Source organism: Chionomys nivalis, chromosome 8 (assembly GCF_950005125.1).
Source record: "Chionomys nivalis chromosome 8, mChiNiv1.1, whole genome shotgun sequence".
Taxonomy (NCBI): Eukaryota; Metazoa; Chordata; class Mammalia; order Rodentia; family Cricetidae; genus Chionomys; species Chionomys nivalis.
Genome location: NC_080093.1, coordinates 84,677,212 through 84,693,009, shown reverse-complemented (window position 1 = coordinate 84,693,009; position 15,798 = coordinate 84,677,212). Strand labels below are relative to the sequence as shown.

The window sequence follows — 15,798 nt, the reverse complement described above, 5'->3', positions numbered from 1 at the left end:
TGCCTAGAGCTCAGGGTGTGGCTTTGCCATAGAATTCAAATTTAGCTTGTACAGTTCTCTGGGTTTGATTCTCAGCCCCAAGCCAAAAGGGAGGGAGGAAAAATTAAATAAATAAATAAAAATAAATAATAAAAAATAAAATAAAAAAAAAACAAAAAAAAAAGGGAGGGAGAAAGAGAGGGAAGGAGGGAAGAAGGTGAAGTAAAGAAGGAAGAAGAAGGGGGAGGGAAAGGAAAAAGAGGAAGGGGGAAAGAGCTAACTAACCATGGTAATGTTAATTTTACAGACCACTACTTTATTAAATTTATTAGTTCTCAAAGTTGTTTTAGTAGCTTACTTTTAACTTCTTGACCACATTTATGTCATTTTAAAATACTTGCCTGTTAATTTCACTGTATCAGTCATTTCTGATTTTTGTTTTTATTGATGGATTTTTCTCTTGCTTATTTGACTAATCATGTATGTGTGTCAGTTTACCAACTGATAGAGTTTATGTAGAAAAATGGTTGAATTTTATTTTTTATTGTGAAATGGGGGAATAAAGAATGTTTAATAGGCAATAGAATAATGTTAAGGTCACTCTGTTCCTTCCATGACTTGTCTTCATGCTTGCTAGGTGTGTCTGTGATAAGCATTGCTCTAGCACTAATCTACCCCTGTTAATAAAGTAAAAGTTTCCTGTGATTGCTATAATGCCCCAGGTGTCTCTGACTAGGGACAATCTGAGCATCTCACACCCAAAAAAATGTTAGAGGTTCTCAACCTGTGGGTCATGACCCCTTTGGCAAACCTCTATCTCCAATATTTACAGTAATTCATAACAGTAGCAAAACTACATTGATGAAGTAACAATGAAACTACTTTTATGGTTGGGATCACCACAACATGAGCTGTATTGAAGGGTCACAGCATCAGGAAGGTTAAGAACCACTGCAAAATCAGTAGACTGTTGAGCCTGCATCTTCTCTGCAGTTATATGCCCAGCTAGGTAGATTCTTTTTATATATCTTTGGATTACTGTTAAGCAGTAGATAGACATGGACTTCTATGCTGATTTCTAACTTTCTCTCTCTCTCTCTCTCTCTCTCTCTCTCTCTCTCTCTCTCTCTCTCTCTCTGTGTGTGTGTGTGTGTGTCTGTCGTCTGTCTCTGTCTCTCTCTCTCTCTCTGTGTGTCTGTCCGTCTGTCTCTGTCTTTCTATGTGTCTCTCTCTGTTTCTTCTGTGTGTGTCTTTTGTGGCACTCCCTCCTCTCCAGAGCTCTATCCTACACATTACTGCTGCCATGCTTGGCCAAACTCTGAACTGCCTTTCAACTCAGTGAGCCTACTTTAACCTGTTAGGGTTTTTTCCTGCCTGCGCTGTGGTCAGCAAAGGACCTCAGGGCAGAAGCATCTGTGGCCATAGGACTGTATGGGTTTCTGCTCTTATCTCTTACATCTTTCTGTACTGCCTGTTGGCTACTATCTGGGAAAAGATGCTTTATATATTGTGTCCTGAATTCTAACTGCATTCTGGTGAGAAGTCAGCTCCAAAATCAGGCAGTCTGATATGGTGTGGGGAAGCAAAGTCCTTAAAGATTGCAAGTGACTAGTGACCTTCAGAATGGTTGGCATCCCATGGAGAGGAAAGGCTGGTCTCCCATTATGGGAGGAGAGGCTCAGCCTTCCTACTGCTTAGAAGCCATTTCACTCCCATTTCCAAACGAAACTCTACAGAATTTTTTTTTAATTAGAAAAAGTTTCAACCTTACATCTGTACTTCTATTGTACATAAAGTCAATCAGGCAGTTGTAGAAGAAAGTGTTGTTAATTGAGTCAATGATAACAACGAAGATGGTGAAGACAGTTGGGATGTGAATGTCGGTTGTCAAGCTGACTGGGCCCAGAGCCACGCCTTTGTGTCGTCTACAAGGATGCTTTTAGAAAGGGTTAGCTGAGGAGTGAAGACCTATCAGACCCATCCTGAACGTGGGCAGCACCATCCCATGGGCTGATCCAGCAGACTGACTGAAAAGGCAATCGAGAGGAGTGTATGCAGCATTCATCTCTCTTTGCTCCTTGGTACCCAGAGAGGAGTGAGCAGCCTTCCACCACCCCTTCCTTCCATGATGGACTGTATCCTCAAACCAAGCCTTCTTACTTCAAATTGCCTCCTTTTTGAGACAGTCTCTAGCTCAGGCTGTCTTCAAACTCTGTAGTAACCAAAGATGACCTTGAACTTCCATTCCTCCTGCCTCCATCTCCCAAGAGCAGGGCTGGGAATCTAACTCAGAGCCTCTGGCATGCTGAGCTACAACCCCAGTCCTGAGGTTGCTCCGTGTCAGATACGTGGATGCAGCAATGAGAAAAGTAGTAAATAAAACAAGTCTAGATAAACATTTCCAACAGCTGCCTCCCGTTTACCAGGTACCACCAAGGCCTTTGATTGGGTTTGCTCAACCACAGTGATTCTGCGTGCAGGGATCATGACAATAGAACTCAAGAGCATACAGTCGGCTCCTCTCGCTTCTAGACTCAGTGCTCAGTCGCTGGATCCCTCTGTGGTGATTTAAAGGCTGAAGCAATTTGCAATTTCTGCCCAAAGAGAACACAGCCTGCTCCTAGGACGATGCCACTCTCTGGTTCTATCTTTACCTGAGCTTTCCCATCTGGCAAATTAAAGTGGAAAACAGCAAACTCTCTCCCCAGAGAGGCTGGGTTGTTATATGCATGTTTTGTATTATTTTGCTCTGAATAAGAGCGTATGTAAATGTGTTTGCTGGAGGTTAAAATTACCCTTATTTTGTAACACTTGGCTGCTCCCACTGGGGTGAATAGTTGAAAATTATAGGATGTTAGCTGACTTGGAATTACTTCTCTCCTTTCTCTCCACCCACTCTATCCTTCTGTGCAGACCCAAGCTGCCACTGTCGAGTCCATTTGCCATCGCTAAGTTCTAGCTGGTCCTGTAGTGCAGTGACCAACATGGGTTAATCCTGGTATTGGCATAGACTCCATCAGGTGTGTGTGCAGGGGCAGATGTTCTTGCTGGAAAAGATGAAAGTCTCCTGGAGTACCTGGAAGTCCGACCACACCTGGTCCTCAGCCAGATCACAAAAAGGTGTTTGGTCAACATGGGCATTATTACCGTCCTCAGCCGTCCAGTTCATGTTTGGAGTTTGGCATGGCTCCTCAGCTTTCGCTCCCCCATGGGCCCTGCTTTGTTGGGCCATTCCTATCTTCAACTGCTTTTTTTTTCCTGGCATTTGAATCATCCCTTCCATGATGTGATAATATCTGCAAGTTGGGAAAATAAAAGTGGCATTTGTTTAGCCATAATTAATGAAATATTTATGTTGCATGAGGCTATGTGATAAAATCCTTAGGCTTAGAGTCCTTTTGCTTCTGATTACATTTGGGATTTTTTTTTTCTATGACCAGACATTCTGACGCCAGCTCTTTTACACTGAGCAGATGTCGTGTAGTAAAAATGGGTGCCAGATGCTGCGAGCCGCAGAAGGGCGATTTGTTTAAGAGCTGGCTCTGACTTTTTTTTTTTTTTTGCATTCAATTACTCTGCAGAACGAACCTTAGGTAACTCAGCTAACTTCAGATATGCATTTTCATAATAGATTTTTGATCCAAAAGCATTGTAAGCAAGGATCCTGCACTGCAAAGGGTGTTTAAGGACTTCCTTGATTTCCGCATAATACCTTGTTTTGTTTTGTTTTGTTTTGAATGTGAGAAGAGAGCCGCAGAGCTCTTGGCAGGGATCCAGAAATGTAATTAACGTGGAGGGCCAACTTTTCAGGGGCCCTGAGGTACTGCTTTCCCAAGCTCCTGGCAGGTGCAGTGAGGGGTGGGCAGAAGGAAGCAAACAGGGTGAGGGAGGAGAGAGGTGGCGGCCTTGAGGTGCAAAGCAGGAAAAACAGCCTACAGTTTGGTTAGTTCTCTGATTCTCGTTTCAGGCCTTGGAGCTCCAGTAACAGAGGCCACCTCTTCTCCCTCGTCTCCCACCTCCTCCTCTGCAGAGGAAGATGCTGACTCCCAGTCTTCCTCACTGCTAAAGGTAACATCACGTGGAACACCATACAATGCCTTGGCTGGCTAGGGCTCATTTCCCATCCAGGCTTCAGAGCCAATGTGGGCTCCAGCTGCAAGGATCCTCAGGAGGATAAAGCCACATTGCAACTGACAACCACCCTTCTTTTTATCTGGAACACCCCAAGATTTGTCTTCTTTTAAAAAAAAAATAAATAAAACACCAAGCAAGAAAACCTCAGAGTCTCAAATGGGGGAAAGAAAAAAAGAAGACATACTGACTTGAAACCATTTGGCGAGTGCCGTGCTTAAAGTGGGTTTGATACGCGGTCCAATAACCAAACCCTTGAAAAACTTCAACAAGCAGATGTGTATGTCCCCAAGGGAAGCACAACTTCATTTAAGAAGCACTAGAGGCAGATTGCACAGAAAATGTTATGTTTATTCTAACTGGAGCTATGAAACGAACCATGCAGTTGCACAGAGACACAGATCCACCAAGGCACCTACATGCCACCGGGAAGGCAACCATCCCCTTTCTTAGTGGATATTCATGTCTAGAGAGCACTTACCGAATCTCTCATGCCAGTGCAGAGAAAACAGTGTGGCATGTCTGTGGATGTGCCTATATGTCACATGTGCAGAGAGAGACGCTTGCCACCCATGCCCACTGCTGTTTTCTCAAAGTATGGGACTGCAGCTTGTCCCCTAGGACTCAGAGGGGTCCTCGCTTGCCTCTGGCGTAGGCAGAGGAGCTGTGCATTGCTCTGGCTCTGTTTATAGTTTTGGAGCAGAGAGGAGCTATGAAGGAAGAAGAGAACCAAATTTACTCACACTTGGCTTTCCCATATCTAGCAAGAAGAGGCTTTGGCGTCAGTTCAAGTCACAAAGGGGGATTCCAACTCCCTAAGGCGCACACACAGTGGAGTGGGGAGGGGAGAGAGGAATCTTTCTGTTTTTAAATTGCGGGCTTCTTTCGTTACTTTCCTCACCAGAAATGAATTGTTATGTAAATTGTATTACATTGATTTCTGGGGGCTCCTTATTGCTCCTCATCCTCTCAAATGACCCTAAGTTAATTCTCCACTCAAATGAGACAGATCCCAGACTCCATCTTCTTAACCCTCATAGAGAAAGAATAGGTTAGCACGGGCATGTGGAAGTAGCAAGACCATAATATCCCAAACAAACCTCACAACCAGCTCCTTGCCATCTTGCTGGCCTAGCACACGGCTAGAGGTTACTTCAGAGTACCAGATGGTGAAGCATACCTGTGCTTCCTCCTCCTAATGGGGCCCCACTCCTCCAGGAAGCCTTCAAGTGGAAAGGAAAGGTTTTGGCCTCTGGGTTCTCTGTTTCTTTAGGTGCATTCAGGTGTGTCCCCACCCAAGGGTCACAAAAGAGCCTGCTCAGATGAACCTCTGCACAGGAAGCTGGAGGCAGGATGCCTGAGGCAGGGGACTTGTGGCAGCTGAGCCTTGGTCCTTCCCTCCTCCTGCACTGGCTCTTCTCTTGGCCAGCCCTTAACTTCTGTCCTCCACTCTCTACAACAGCACCATTGCTGTGGACAGAATGAAGAGCCCATGTATAGGGATTCCTGAGCTTTCCTAGAATATGGTTTAAATAGAAGATAAAAAATTCTCTTTTGCCGGGCGGTGGTGGCGCACGCCTTTAATCCCAGCACTTGGGAGGCAGAGGCAGGTGAATCTCTGTGAGTTCGAGACCAGCCTGGTCTACAAGAGCTAGTTCCAGGACAGGCTCCAAAGCCACAGGGAAACCCCGTCTCGAAAAACCAAAAAAAAAAAAAAAAAAAATTCTCTTTTATCCCCAACCTTGGGCTCTGTTCTACTGACTTGAAAGAAGAGAGAGATAGAGATAGATAGATAGATAGATAGATAGATAGATAGATAGATAGATAGATAGATAGAGAGAGAGAGAATGTGTGTGTGTGTGTGTGTGTACGCGTGTGTGTGTGCATTGAGGATCAAACCCAAGACCTCACACATGCTCAGCAAGCACTCTACCACTGAGCTACACTCTGAGCCCTGTGGGGAGGACTATGCTTCAGGGAGATTACGTGGCACTGTTGTGGTCTACCGTTCTCTAGATGTCCTTATTTGCCTTCTGCTGCTGTGATGAACATCATGACCAAAAACAACTAGGGGAAGAAAGGGTCTATTTCATCATATAGCTTACAGTGCACCATGAAGGGAAGTCAGGACAAGGGCTAAAGGCAGCAACCTGGAGGTAGGAACTGATGCAGAGGCTGCGGAGGAATGCGGCTTACTGTCTTGTTCTCCATGACCTGATTAGCCTGGACCAACTACCAGGAGTGGCACTACCCACAGTGAACCAGGCCCTATCCCATATCAATCAGCAATCAAGAAGATGCCCTACAGACTTGCCTGAGGGCATCTGATGGAGGCATTTCCTCAACTGAAGTCCCTTCTTCCCAGAAGGCCCAGCTTGTGTCAAGCTGACAAAAACTAACCAGAATACAGAATTTGTACTCAATGGTCTCCATTTAGAGGAAGCTGATGCTCCTATAGGATCTACCACAGAGCAGGGGTCCTTGACTGTCCAGCACCTGGCAAAAGGAAAAACTTGTGGGAAACTATGCATACTGAGGACGATTCACCTGCATCCATTACTAATTGTGTCAATTTGGGCCGGTTGTCTTTCTGACTTTTGTTGTCCGTATTTGTGTAGACCTTCAATCTGAGACATAAAAGAGACATCATGAAGGAATTAGCTCATTCATTGCCTGACCCATGACACTCTCCAAATTCTAGGATTTACAACCTGGCTCATGCCAGGTCTCCAGGTGAGCTAGAGAGATCATTTCAGGGCAGGAAGCACCTCACCCTGGTCCAGATTTTCTCCAAAGATCCTCATTTATTACTAGAGGGTCCCCATGCTAAAGCCAGAACCCAAGCAGTCTACCTGGGGGGTCTTCTCCAGGAACAAAGATGAGACTGTGCTGAGATGTAAAAGCCAAGGTTTCCTCCCAAAGATCTTTAGGATTCTAAAAATTCTAGAAGAACAACTTCCATCCCTGAGATGGAATACGTGGGAGGCAAAGGCAGGTAGATTTCTGTGAGTTCAAAGACAGTCTGGTCCATGTAACAAGTTCCAGGCAAGTAAGGGCTATACTGTGAGACCCTGTCTTAAAATAATAAAGATAATGGTGCTGCTGATGGTGCCAGTGATGATAAAGTTAAATCAAATTCTACCTTCAATTTTTTAATTCACAGCTCAATTCCAATGCCACCTGTGGATAGTGGCATTCATATTTCACACAGTACAGATGGAGGTCATTGTCATCACTGTAGAAAGTTCTACTGGATGTCGTTATTCTAGAAGGCCAGTGGTGACTTGGAGTCATGCATGGAGAGGGCAGAGGGCAATGATGAGATTTTGTTATCCCTTTTTCTTAGTTGTGGTTTTTTCTTCTCCGTTGCTTTGTATAGAAGAAGATACCCAGAAGAAGAAGGAAGCTGGAGAAGCAGTTGGTTAAGCAAGAAGAATTGAAAAGACTCCATAAGGCTCAGGTCAGGAAGAAAACATGTGAAGGGTGTCCCTGGGGTGTGGGTAGGAAATCCTTCAGAAGTCAATCTGTTCTTGGGGAGATGGGCCAGGGAAAGGCCTGCCTCCCTTCTGTGAGAAGCAGACTGTGGCCATTCTGAAGGGCTCTGGAGTGAGGAGCTCAGGAGGTTGAACTGTTCCCATCCCAGTCACCTTTCAGCCTCAGGTTTTTGTCCTACAAAGTGAGTTGGCATGGCCATCATCATAATCTCTTACTCCCACAAAGCAGTGACCTTGGGTGTATCCTCAGTAAGGACAGAAGTCACCCACCACCTCCTTGACTGAGTCTCTGCTAAACTGGTAGCTACTGGGGTCTGATTCCATTTTAGGATTAGTTGAAAGCATAAGTACCTAGTACTTCCTAACCTAATGATTTCCTCCAAGCATTTCTGCCCAAGCTGATCTGTCAGTCTCTGTCCTGGATGAACAAAATGGAGCAGACAGCATTAACACTGTCCCTCTCCAAGCCCAGTCTTGAAGAACAGTTGGACTTGAGTGTATACGGACTTAGAACAACTATGCCTATTAATCCACATAGCACTGTATTGCTTTCACCACTGTGTCCTTGATGTGGCCATGCAGTCTCGGGTACTTGTCAACTTTCTGCTACAGTAACAAAATGCCTAAGACAATTAACTTTAAAAGAGGAAAGTTTTGTTTGGATTTATGGGGTCAGTCATACTAGTCCGTAGTCAGTTGACCCTGTTGCTTTAGGCCTGTGGGGTGGACCTATCTCTGTAGAGAGTACAGATAGTATAGATAGAGCTGAAGGCAACTGTTGACTTCATGGCTCCAGAAGCAGGGGCAGTGAGAATGGGAAGAGTTCTTCATATCCCCTTCAAGGGCACACTCACTCACGGTGACATGGCTTCTTTCTGTGAGGCCCTGCCTTCTAAAGGCTTCGCTGCCTGTGGTAGCACCTTGGCTGGGAAGTGGGCCTTTGGAGAAGGAACACTGTGTTTACCTGCTCCAGCTTCCATAGCCGCAGACCACAGCCTGGGTGGCTCAAACAACACGTATTTCTTTCCTGGAGACTGAAGAACTAAGATCAAGGCACATCAGGCTGGGCGTCTGCCAAGGGCTCTGCTCCTGGCTGAGAGACAGCGCCTTCCCATCGCATCCTCACAGGATCTTTTTGAAGTGTGAGGAGAGAGACCAGGGAGGGGGGAGAGCATCCTTCCACTCATACAGGTAGGAGGCCCATTAGATCAGGGCTGCATGCCTATAACCTCAATGGTCTCCTCAAACACTTTGTCTCTAATACAGTAACCCTGGAAGTTGGGATCTCAACCTATGAACTTAGGGGCAATTCATTTTATTCCAGAACAACCTCATAGCTGCAACTTCACAACCATCAGTTACAAAGTCACCTAATGGTCTCCCTTCCTTAGCAAGCTTGTGCCTTACCTACAAGAAGAGTTGTGCTTTATCAAGGCACATCAAGGGCAGCAGAGAAGAGGGCATGAAATTGCAAGCAATTAGCAGCAGAATTCCCATTTAATTTATGTTTCGTGCTTAAATACTCATAGCTGGAACAAGAAGAGCCAGGTGGCACCTCATGTCCCCATTTGAGTCTCTTGGTGCTGGGGATTCCTTGACCATTGCACCTATGAGTCCAGGGGAGATTTAGAAGGATGGGTGTTTGGGGGAGAGAGGCGCAGACAGATGCGCCACTCGCCCTGATGGTTCATGGTTTCTTTACTGTTCCTGTGCAGCTGTGTGTAAGGACCTTCCTGCCTCCTGGTAACCCACTGCTTGAAAGCAAGGAAATTCGGTGGCGATGAACAAAACTTACAAAACAATGACCGCGCTCTACTTTCTTTCCTAAAGGAAAGCTGTTATTCCATGAGAGTAACAGCTGCTAAGAAAAGTAAACATGCCTACCCAAACCCATGTATAACCCCAAACTGAACAAGTGCTTGGGGGTCCACGGAGTGTGAGCTGCAAACATCATGGGTTCAGCACCTGCTGCTCCACCTTCAGAACTCGACCATAACAGATCCACAGGCACATCTGTCAGGGAGCACCTGGGACCACAACCAGTGGTGCAAGGCCAGGGCAAGAGCCCTTTTGAAGCCAAGGTGGGGTACAGGCTGACCCAAAAATGAACCCTGAGCCCCTGGAGCAGGCTCAGGTCTCCTTTTCATAAGGTATCAGTGGCTTCCTCCTGCAAAACAGTACCTGAGTGGCCCTAGCCTGTGCTGAGGAGACAGCCCTAGCCATTGCGCCCTTGGTTAAAGTCCAGGACGCATGAGAATCCTATGGCCAGTCCAGGCGCCTCCCTCCCAGGACTCCAGTGTGGTGGGCCTTGTCACAGGGTGGTTTTGACTCCTTCGTGGGTGTCATTTACACATAAACAGATGCTGTGCTCCGTGGCTCATCCTAAGGACAGAAGCACCGAGGTCCAGAGCTGGGGAGCTCCGCGGGCAATGACAACACTGGTGGCAGCTAGTAGCAGGCTCGACCCCTCTTGTGCCCCCTCATCTTCAGAGCTTCTCAGAACATGCACTCTTGGTCTTGCAGGCCATCCAGAGGCAGCTAGAGGAGGTGGAGGAGCGGCAGAGGATCTCGGAGATCCAAGGTGTGAGGCTGGAGAAGGTGCTGAGAGGAGAAGCAGGTACGGTCGGCAGGTCTGGGAGTGGCACTGGCCTTGCACGGTGGGCAGGACAAAGAGCACTCATCACCTGCAGGGGACAGGTCAACACAGACGTGTGGTGCTAAGTCCACTGCCTTATGCGTTTATTTTTAATTTATTTGTTTTTATTTTATGTGTGTGCATGTTTTGCCTGCATCCATGTCTGTGCACCAGTGAGTGCAATGTCCTCAGAGGCCAGAAGAGGGCCTCAGATTCCCTGGATCTGGAATTACAGATGAGTGTGAGCTGCCGCGTGGATGCTGGGAATGGAATCCTTGTCCCCGGGGAAGAGCAGTGTTCTTAACTGATGAGTCAGTTCTCTGGTCCCAGTTTAGCAACAAAAAAAAAAAAAAAAACAAGTTCTAGGTTCAGCGATTCAGCGAAAGGTCTTATCTCAAAAAATAAAGTGGAAAAGTGGAAAGTGACAGAGGAAGAGACACACCATCAACTTCTGGCCTCCACATGCATGAGCACACAGGTACACAAGCACACACGCACATGATTTCTCAAAAGAGCCTTAGGCCAGGGCTTTCTGTGGAGCAGAAAGCCCGAACACAATGTGCTTCTTCTCTTACTGGGTCACACCGTGGATTTCCTTGTGCAGAGAGTCTGCATTGGATCAGCTAGAGCAGACTCTTTTTGCTACAGCGATGAGCGCTCCTGCTGCTTGAAAGAGTCACTGACTGTCTTTCCACCAGCTCTTAGGGATTCTGGTGGAGTGGGCTGCCCTTGTTTGGTGCGTTGTATGATAGTATTCCTAATCAAGAAGGCGCTACTATTCAAATCTAGGACCCTCTTGTTGTAGTGGGATCTCTGGGAATGAAAAGACTATCCCAGCAAAGGGAGTGTGTCTTTTGTGCTATCACTGACACGTTGATGATCTGGAACACAGTGGGATCCGTGACTTACAGATGTCATAGAGCCTGTGCTGGGTCAGGGAGGTAACTCAGCTGCTAAAGTCTCATGGTGCAGGTGTGAAAACCCGAGTTTGGTCCCTAGAACTCACCAGATATTATTCATACATGTAATCTCAGACCTCAGGAAATAGAGACAAACAGATCCCTGGGGAACCACTGACTAGCCAGCCAAGCCTAACTGTCATTCTCCAGATTTAAAATCCAAGGTAAACACACCTGAGGAAAGAGATACTACGCTGACCTCTGGCCTACACACACCACACACACACACATGTATGCACTCGCACATACATACACACATACACTCACGCACACTCATACATTCAAGCATGCACACACACAGCATGCATGCTCTCACACACACGCACACAAGCACACATGCACACACAAGCATGCATACACTCACACACACATCCATGCATGTACTCACGCACACTCATACATGCAAGCATGCACACAAACACAAGCATGCATGCATGCATGTCACACACACACACACGTACACACACCCCTATCCCCTCACATATACATGAACTCTGTATTTAAATTTGCTTCCCTTCTTGCAGAGTAAGCAGTGACAGGTTGTAACTCAGTAACTGGTGGGGTGCCTGTCCAGCGTGCTTCATAAGGTCGTGGGTTTGACCCCTAGCACCACAAAGCAAAACATTCAAATTTACCTGTATTGGCTGGGCATAGTCCTAGGAAAATCACTCACTCAATCTCTCAAATTCCTTAGCTGCAAACCCCACAGCAGCAGGCGATTTTGAGAATTCAAGGGCCATCTCCCTACATCTCTCCTACATGGAGACAGTCAACAAACACTACCCATAGTCTACAAAACATTCCAGTCCACATAGATGCTTTAAAGGAGAGACCTCTGTGATCTTTCCTGCCAGAAACAAATTCTAGACCCCAAATGTTTAAAGCTTGTTCTGCACATCTCCCCCAGTGTCCAACAGTAAGGAGGGAGACACGATTTTGAGCCATGCATAAAGAAATGTGGCCGGATGCTGGTGTTGTCAAAGGTGAGTCAGGCCAGCCAAAAGATGGTTCTGTTCATTCCCTTTCTATTCTTTGTAAACTAATTACCCTGTTAGGTTTCTAGGCCTCTGATGTCCTTGTGAGGGTGACGGATGGAAGTCAGAAGGGGCTAGAGACAAGAGTCAAGACACAGAGAGCATTCTCAGAGGAAACCAAGGGGAAGCCCTGCAAGGCAGGCCATCGAAGTGAAGATGCGTGCGTTTGTGCGATGGTCATCCTCCTCTGTGGCTCCATAGTCCTTGTAGTCCCTTGAAGAGACTGCCCTGCTGCTTGGTGAATGACCGATGCTTATTGGGTTAAGTTGTATTTGAGCTGGCCTCTGCTGCTCCCATTCAAGTGATTTAATGAGAATTATTTAATAGGTATTATTAGGATAATTAGACAATGATCACAGTTAGGCAATAATGTTGAGCTATCAAGGTTGTGAATAACCAAATTTAGAGGCAGGCCCGCAAACAAGGAGTGGGCTGCGGCAGTTAGGCGAGGCCCCTCTGTAATGACTGGGACAGCCTGAAAGGCTCTTTTGTGCCTGGGAGTTATTCATTAGGCCCATTGAATTAGAGGACTGTGCAGGGGTGTGGGGTGGAGGGTGCAGACCAAGGGCCCTGACGTCTGACTGAAATGAGTTCTTCATTGTCCCGACAACAATTCTGGCTTTCTTTTAATTTTTTCCCCCAACAGTCAGAAATGAGTCCCCCCACACCCAAGCATGGGGTCCCCCCCCCCAATTTGTTCAGGAAAAGGAAACAAAGTGAAGCAGAGAGTTAACCATCAATCCTAAAGGACAACCCAAGGATGTCTGTGACACACAGGGTGTCTGTGCATGTGGTGGGTATCTTGGGCAAACGCAGCAGAGAGGCCCTGTGATCCCCCTGTGTCTAAGTCACCAATGGAGCAAGATACTCAGTGACCTGGACCCCCTGAGTCCCTCCTCCTTGCATGAACAGCCAGACCTCCCTCTGTCAGCTACTTGGGCTTGTCTAGCTGAGACATCAGACAATGCTAGGGTTACATCATGATAAATGCCAGCTAGGCTCACGGTACGCCCTGGCAAGACACTACCACACAGATTATGGTCGGGTGGGTCTGAGCTTTCTTTCCACATCTGGAGACAGGAGAAAGCAAATGCAAAAGGAGAAGATCTTCAAATGATGCAAGGTTTATTCTCAGGGAAGATGGACAAGCCAGGCCCTTCCCTCATGGGCTCACTCACTCCTGCTGGCTGCCTGGAAGCCCACCTTGGGCTTCTCTCCTGTGGTGGAGTCTCGCAGTTTCTCCTTCACAATGATAGCAAAGACAATGCACATGCTGGAGGGTGCCAGCAGAGGGCAGCAGCACATACATGAAGAATGGTTTGATGGCCTTTCAGCCCAAAGAGATTGGCTGTTATCCTGTGGTTTTCTTCTTCCTGAGGAACCCAAGGAATGATAATTTCCTGTCTCATGTGACAGTGGGGCATTCTGGACCGAGCACAGGGATGAGCCAGGTGATTCTTGAATGAATCTTGACATCACCAGCGTTCTGCAGTTACTGCTCCGTCAAATTTTCCCTAGAGATGGTGGAGATAGATGACAAAGGAAATGATAGGTGTGTGTGTGTGTGTGTGTGTGTGTGTGTGTGTGTGTGTGTGTGTGTCAGTCAGTAAAGTGCTTGCCACACTAGCCTGAAGACCAGAGTTCAATCCCCACACCGTAAAAGACTAGGTACGGCAGCCCAATCCCAGTGCTGGGGAGGTGGAGGCGAGAGGATCCTAGGGCTTGCTGCCCAGTCTTATCAGTGAGCCTCAAGTCCCAGTGAAAGACCCTGCCTTTTAAAAAAAGAGGGAAAGTGGTTGGGGAAGATGCTTATGCCAACCTCTGACCTTCACAAATGCACACGCACACTCTTACAGAATAACTGAAACCATTTTAGTGAAGCACTTGATAAATGGGCCTGTCGCATCTTAGACCGTCAAAGAGATGAATTCTCTTTCCTTTTGAGTCCCCTCCTTCTACAGCCCAGTGACAGGGCCAATCTTCCCTTAGTGCAGAGCGTGTGTTTATCCATTTCGTTCCTATTCACTTAGAACTCTCTTCTCCAGACAGAATCAAAGCTGCTTTCCACAGATGTGTATAGTCCATGAGTTTCACATGCTTGACTATATAAGAATCTTAGAGGAAGCCCGACTTAGTGACTCCTGCCTGTAATCCTCTCAGGTGGCTGAGGCAAGAGGATGAGACGTTCAGGGCCAACCTGGTGAGCCTGTCTCACAAAGAAGGAGGAGGAAGAGAAGAAGGAAAAAGAGGAGGAAAGTGATGTCAATGTAGACTTTGAAAATTTGTATTACACTGATGTATAAATATCGTGTGTGCATGGGCACATATGGAGGGCAACTCGCAGGAATTGTTTCTCTCCTCTGCCATATGGATTTTTAGGTTCAAACTCAGGCTGTCAGGCTTGGGGCAAGTGCCATCTTACCAACTGGCCAGTTGTATTTTTGTTTTAAAAAGGTGTCTGTGTGTGTGTGTGTGTGTGTGTGTGTGTGTGTGCGCGCGCGCACACCCATGAGGGCCAAAAGGGGGCATTAGAGTCCCTGGAGCTGATGTTCCAGGCAGCTGTGAGTTGCTGGGTGCCAAACCACAGGTGCTCTTACCCACTGAGTCAACTCTCCAGTCCCCAGTGTAGATTCTAATCGTCACTCTCAGCAACACAGCAACTAAGTGAAGACAGTTCAACAGAGAAGCAGAGCCTGTGGCATGGAGGGTGCCCGTCTGACAGCTGAGCATCATTAGGGGGTGCGCTCTGGGCCGCAGATGGCCTTAGCATGCTCTCTCTAACGCTTTCTTCTCTGAATGGCTAAGCAGTGAGTCCAAGGTTAGCCCTTGCCAGCTGGTCCATGCGGCTGGTTTCTATGCTTCCACACAGCAGCAGAACAGGGGAGGAATGAATCTCTCCATGACTCTCTAGTGCAGATGGACCATAAAAGTGGAGTCAAAGGTAATGTCAACCCTGTATTTAAATATGGTATTGTCAGAAAAGAACCGGACCCAGGGAGGGTCTCCAGGAGTCGCTCTGACCTGGAGTGACTGAAGCAAGCAGGTTTGACTGGCTTTCCCCAGATCTGTAGACGCCATGCTGAGATTCAGTGTTTGGGGGGGGGGGGCGGGGGCGAGGCGGCTTGAGATTCACTGCACAGCAAACAACAGGAGCAGCAGCGTGGTAGCACAAGAAGTCTGTCCCCAGGTCCCAGGGTGTGACACGGTAGGTTCTGATTAGTGGGTCGTGCAGTCAGTGCAGTGTGGGGTTCTGAGCACAGTCCTCTTCTAGTGGAGTCACAGGAGAGACCCAGGCTTAAGATGCATGCATAGGTCTGCATGCAGCACATTTGGCAAAGACACACACACAGGTATGTTCACAGTCCACAGAAGACGGGATCACTCGTAGATATTGAGAACCACCTGTTACATGCCTGTTTCTGTTCCCAGCTTCCCTGTGTGTGTCAAACTATGGCCCACAGGCCACATGAGCCCAAGACAGCTAGGAACACAGCTCAGCACAAATCATACACTTGCTTAAAAGGCCATGAGGTTGCTTGGTTAGTCAGTTTGTAACTCACATGTGC

General features: G+C 47.1%; 1 protein-coding gene across 1 annotated transcript in view; it reads left to right on the top strand.

Moving 5' to 3' along the window:
* The window catches only part of Mical2 (microtubule associated monooxygenase, calponin and LIM domain containing 2), a 196,709-nt gene that overhangs the window by 168,127 nt on the left and 12,784 nt on the right, over window positions 1-15,798 (top strand). The window contains exons 27-29 of the mRNA XM_057778566.1: window positions 3,947-4,047; window positions 7,490-7,570; window positions 10,128-10,221. Coding sequence (XP_057634549.1) covers window positions 3,947-4,047; window positions 7,490-7,570; window positions 10,128-10,221 — 276 coding nt within the window. The remainder of the gene's footprint in view (window positions 1-3,946; window positions 4,048-7,489; window positions 7,571-10,127; window positions 10,222-15,798) is intronic.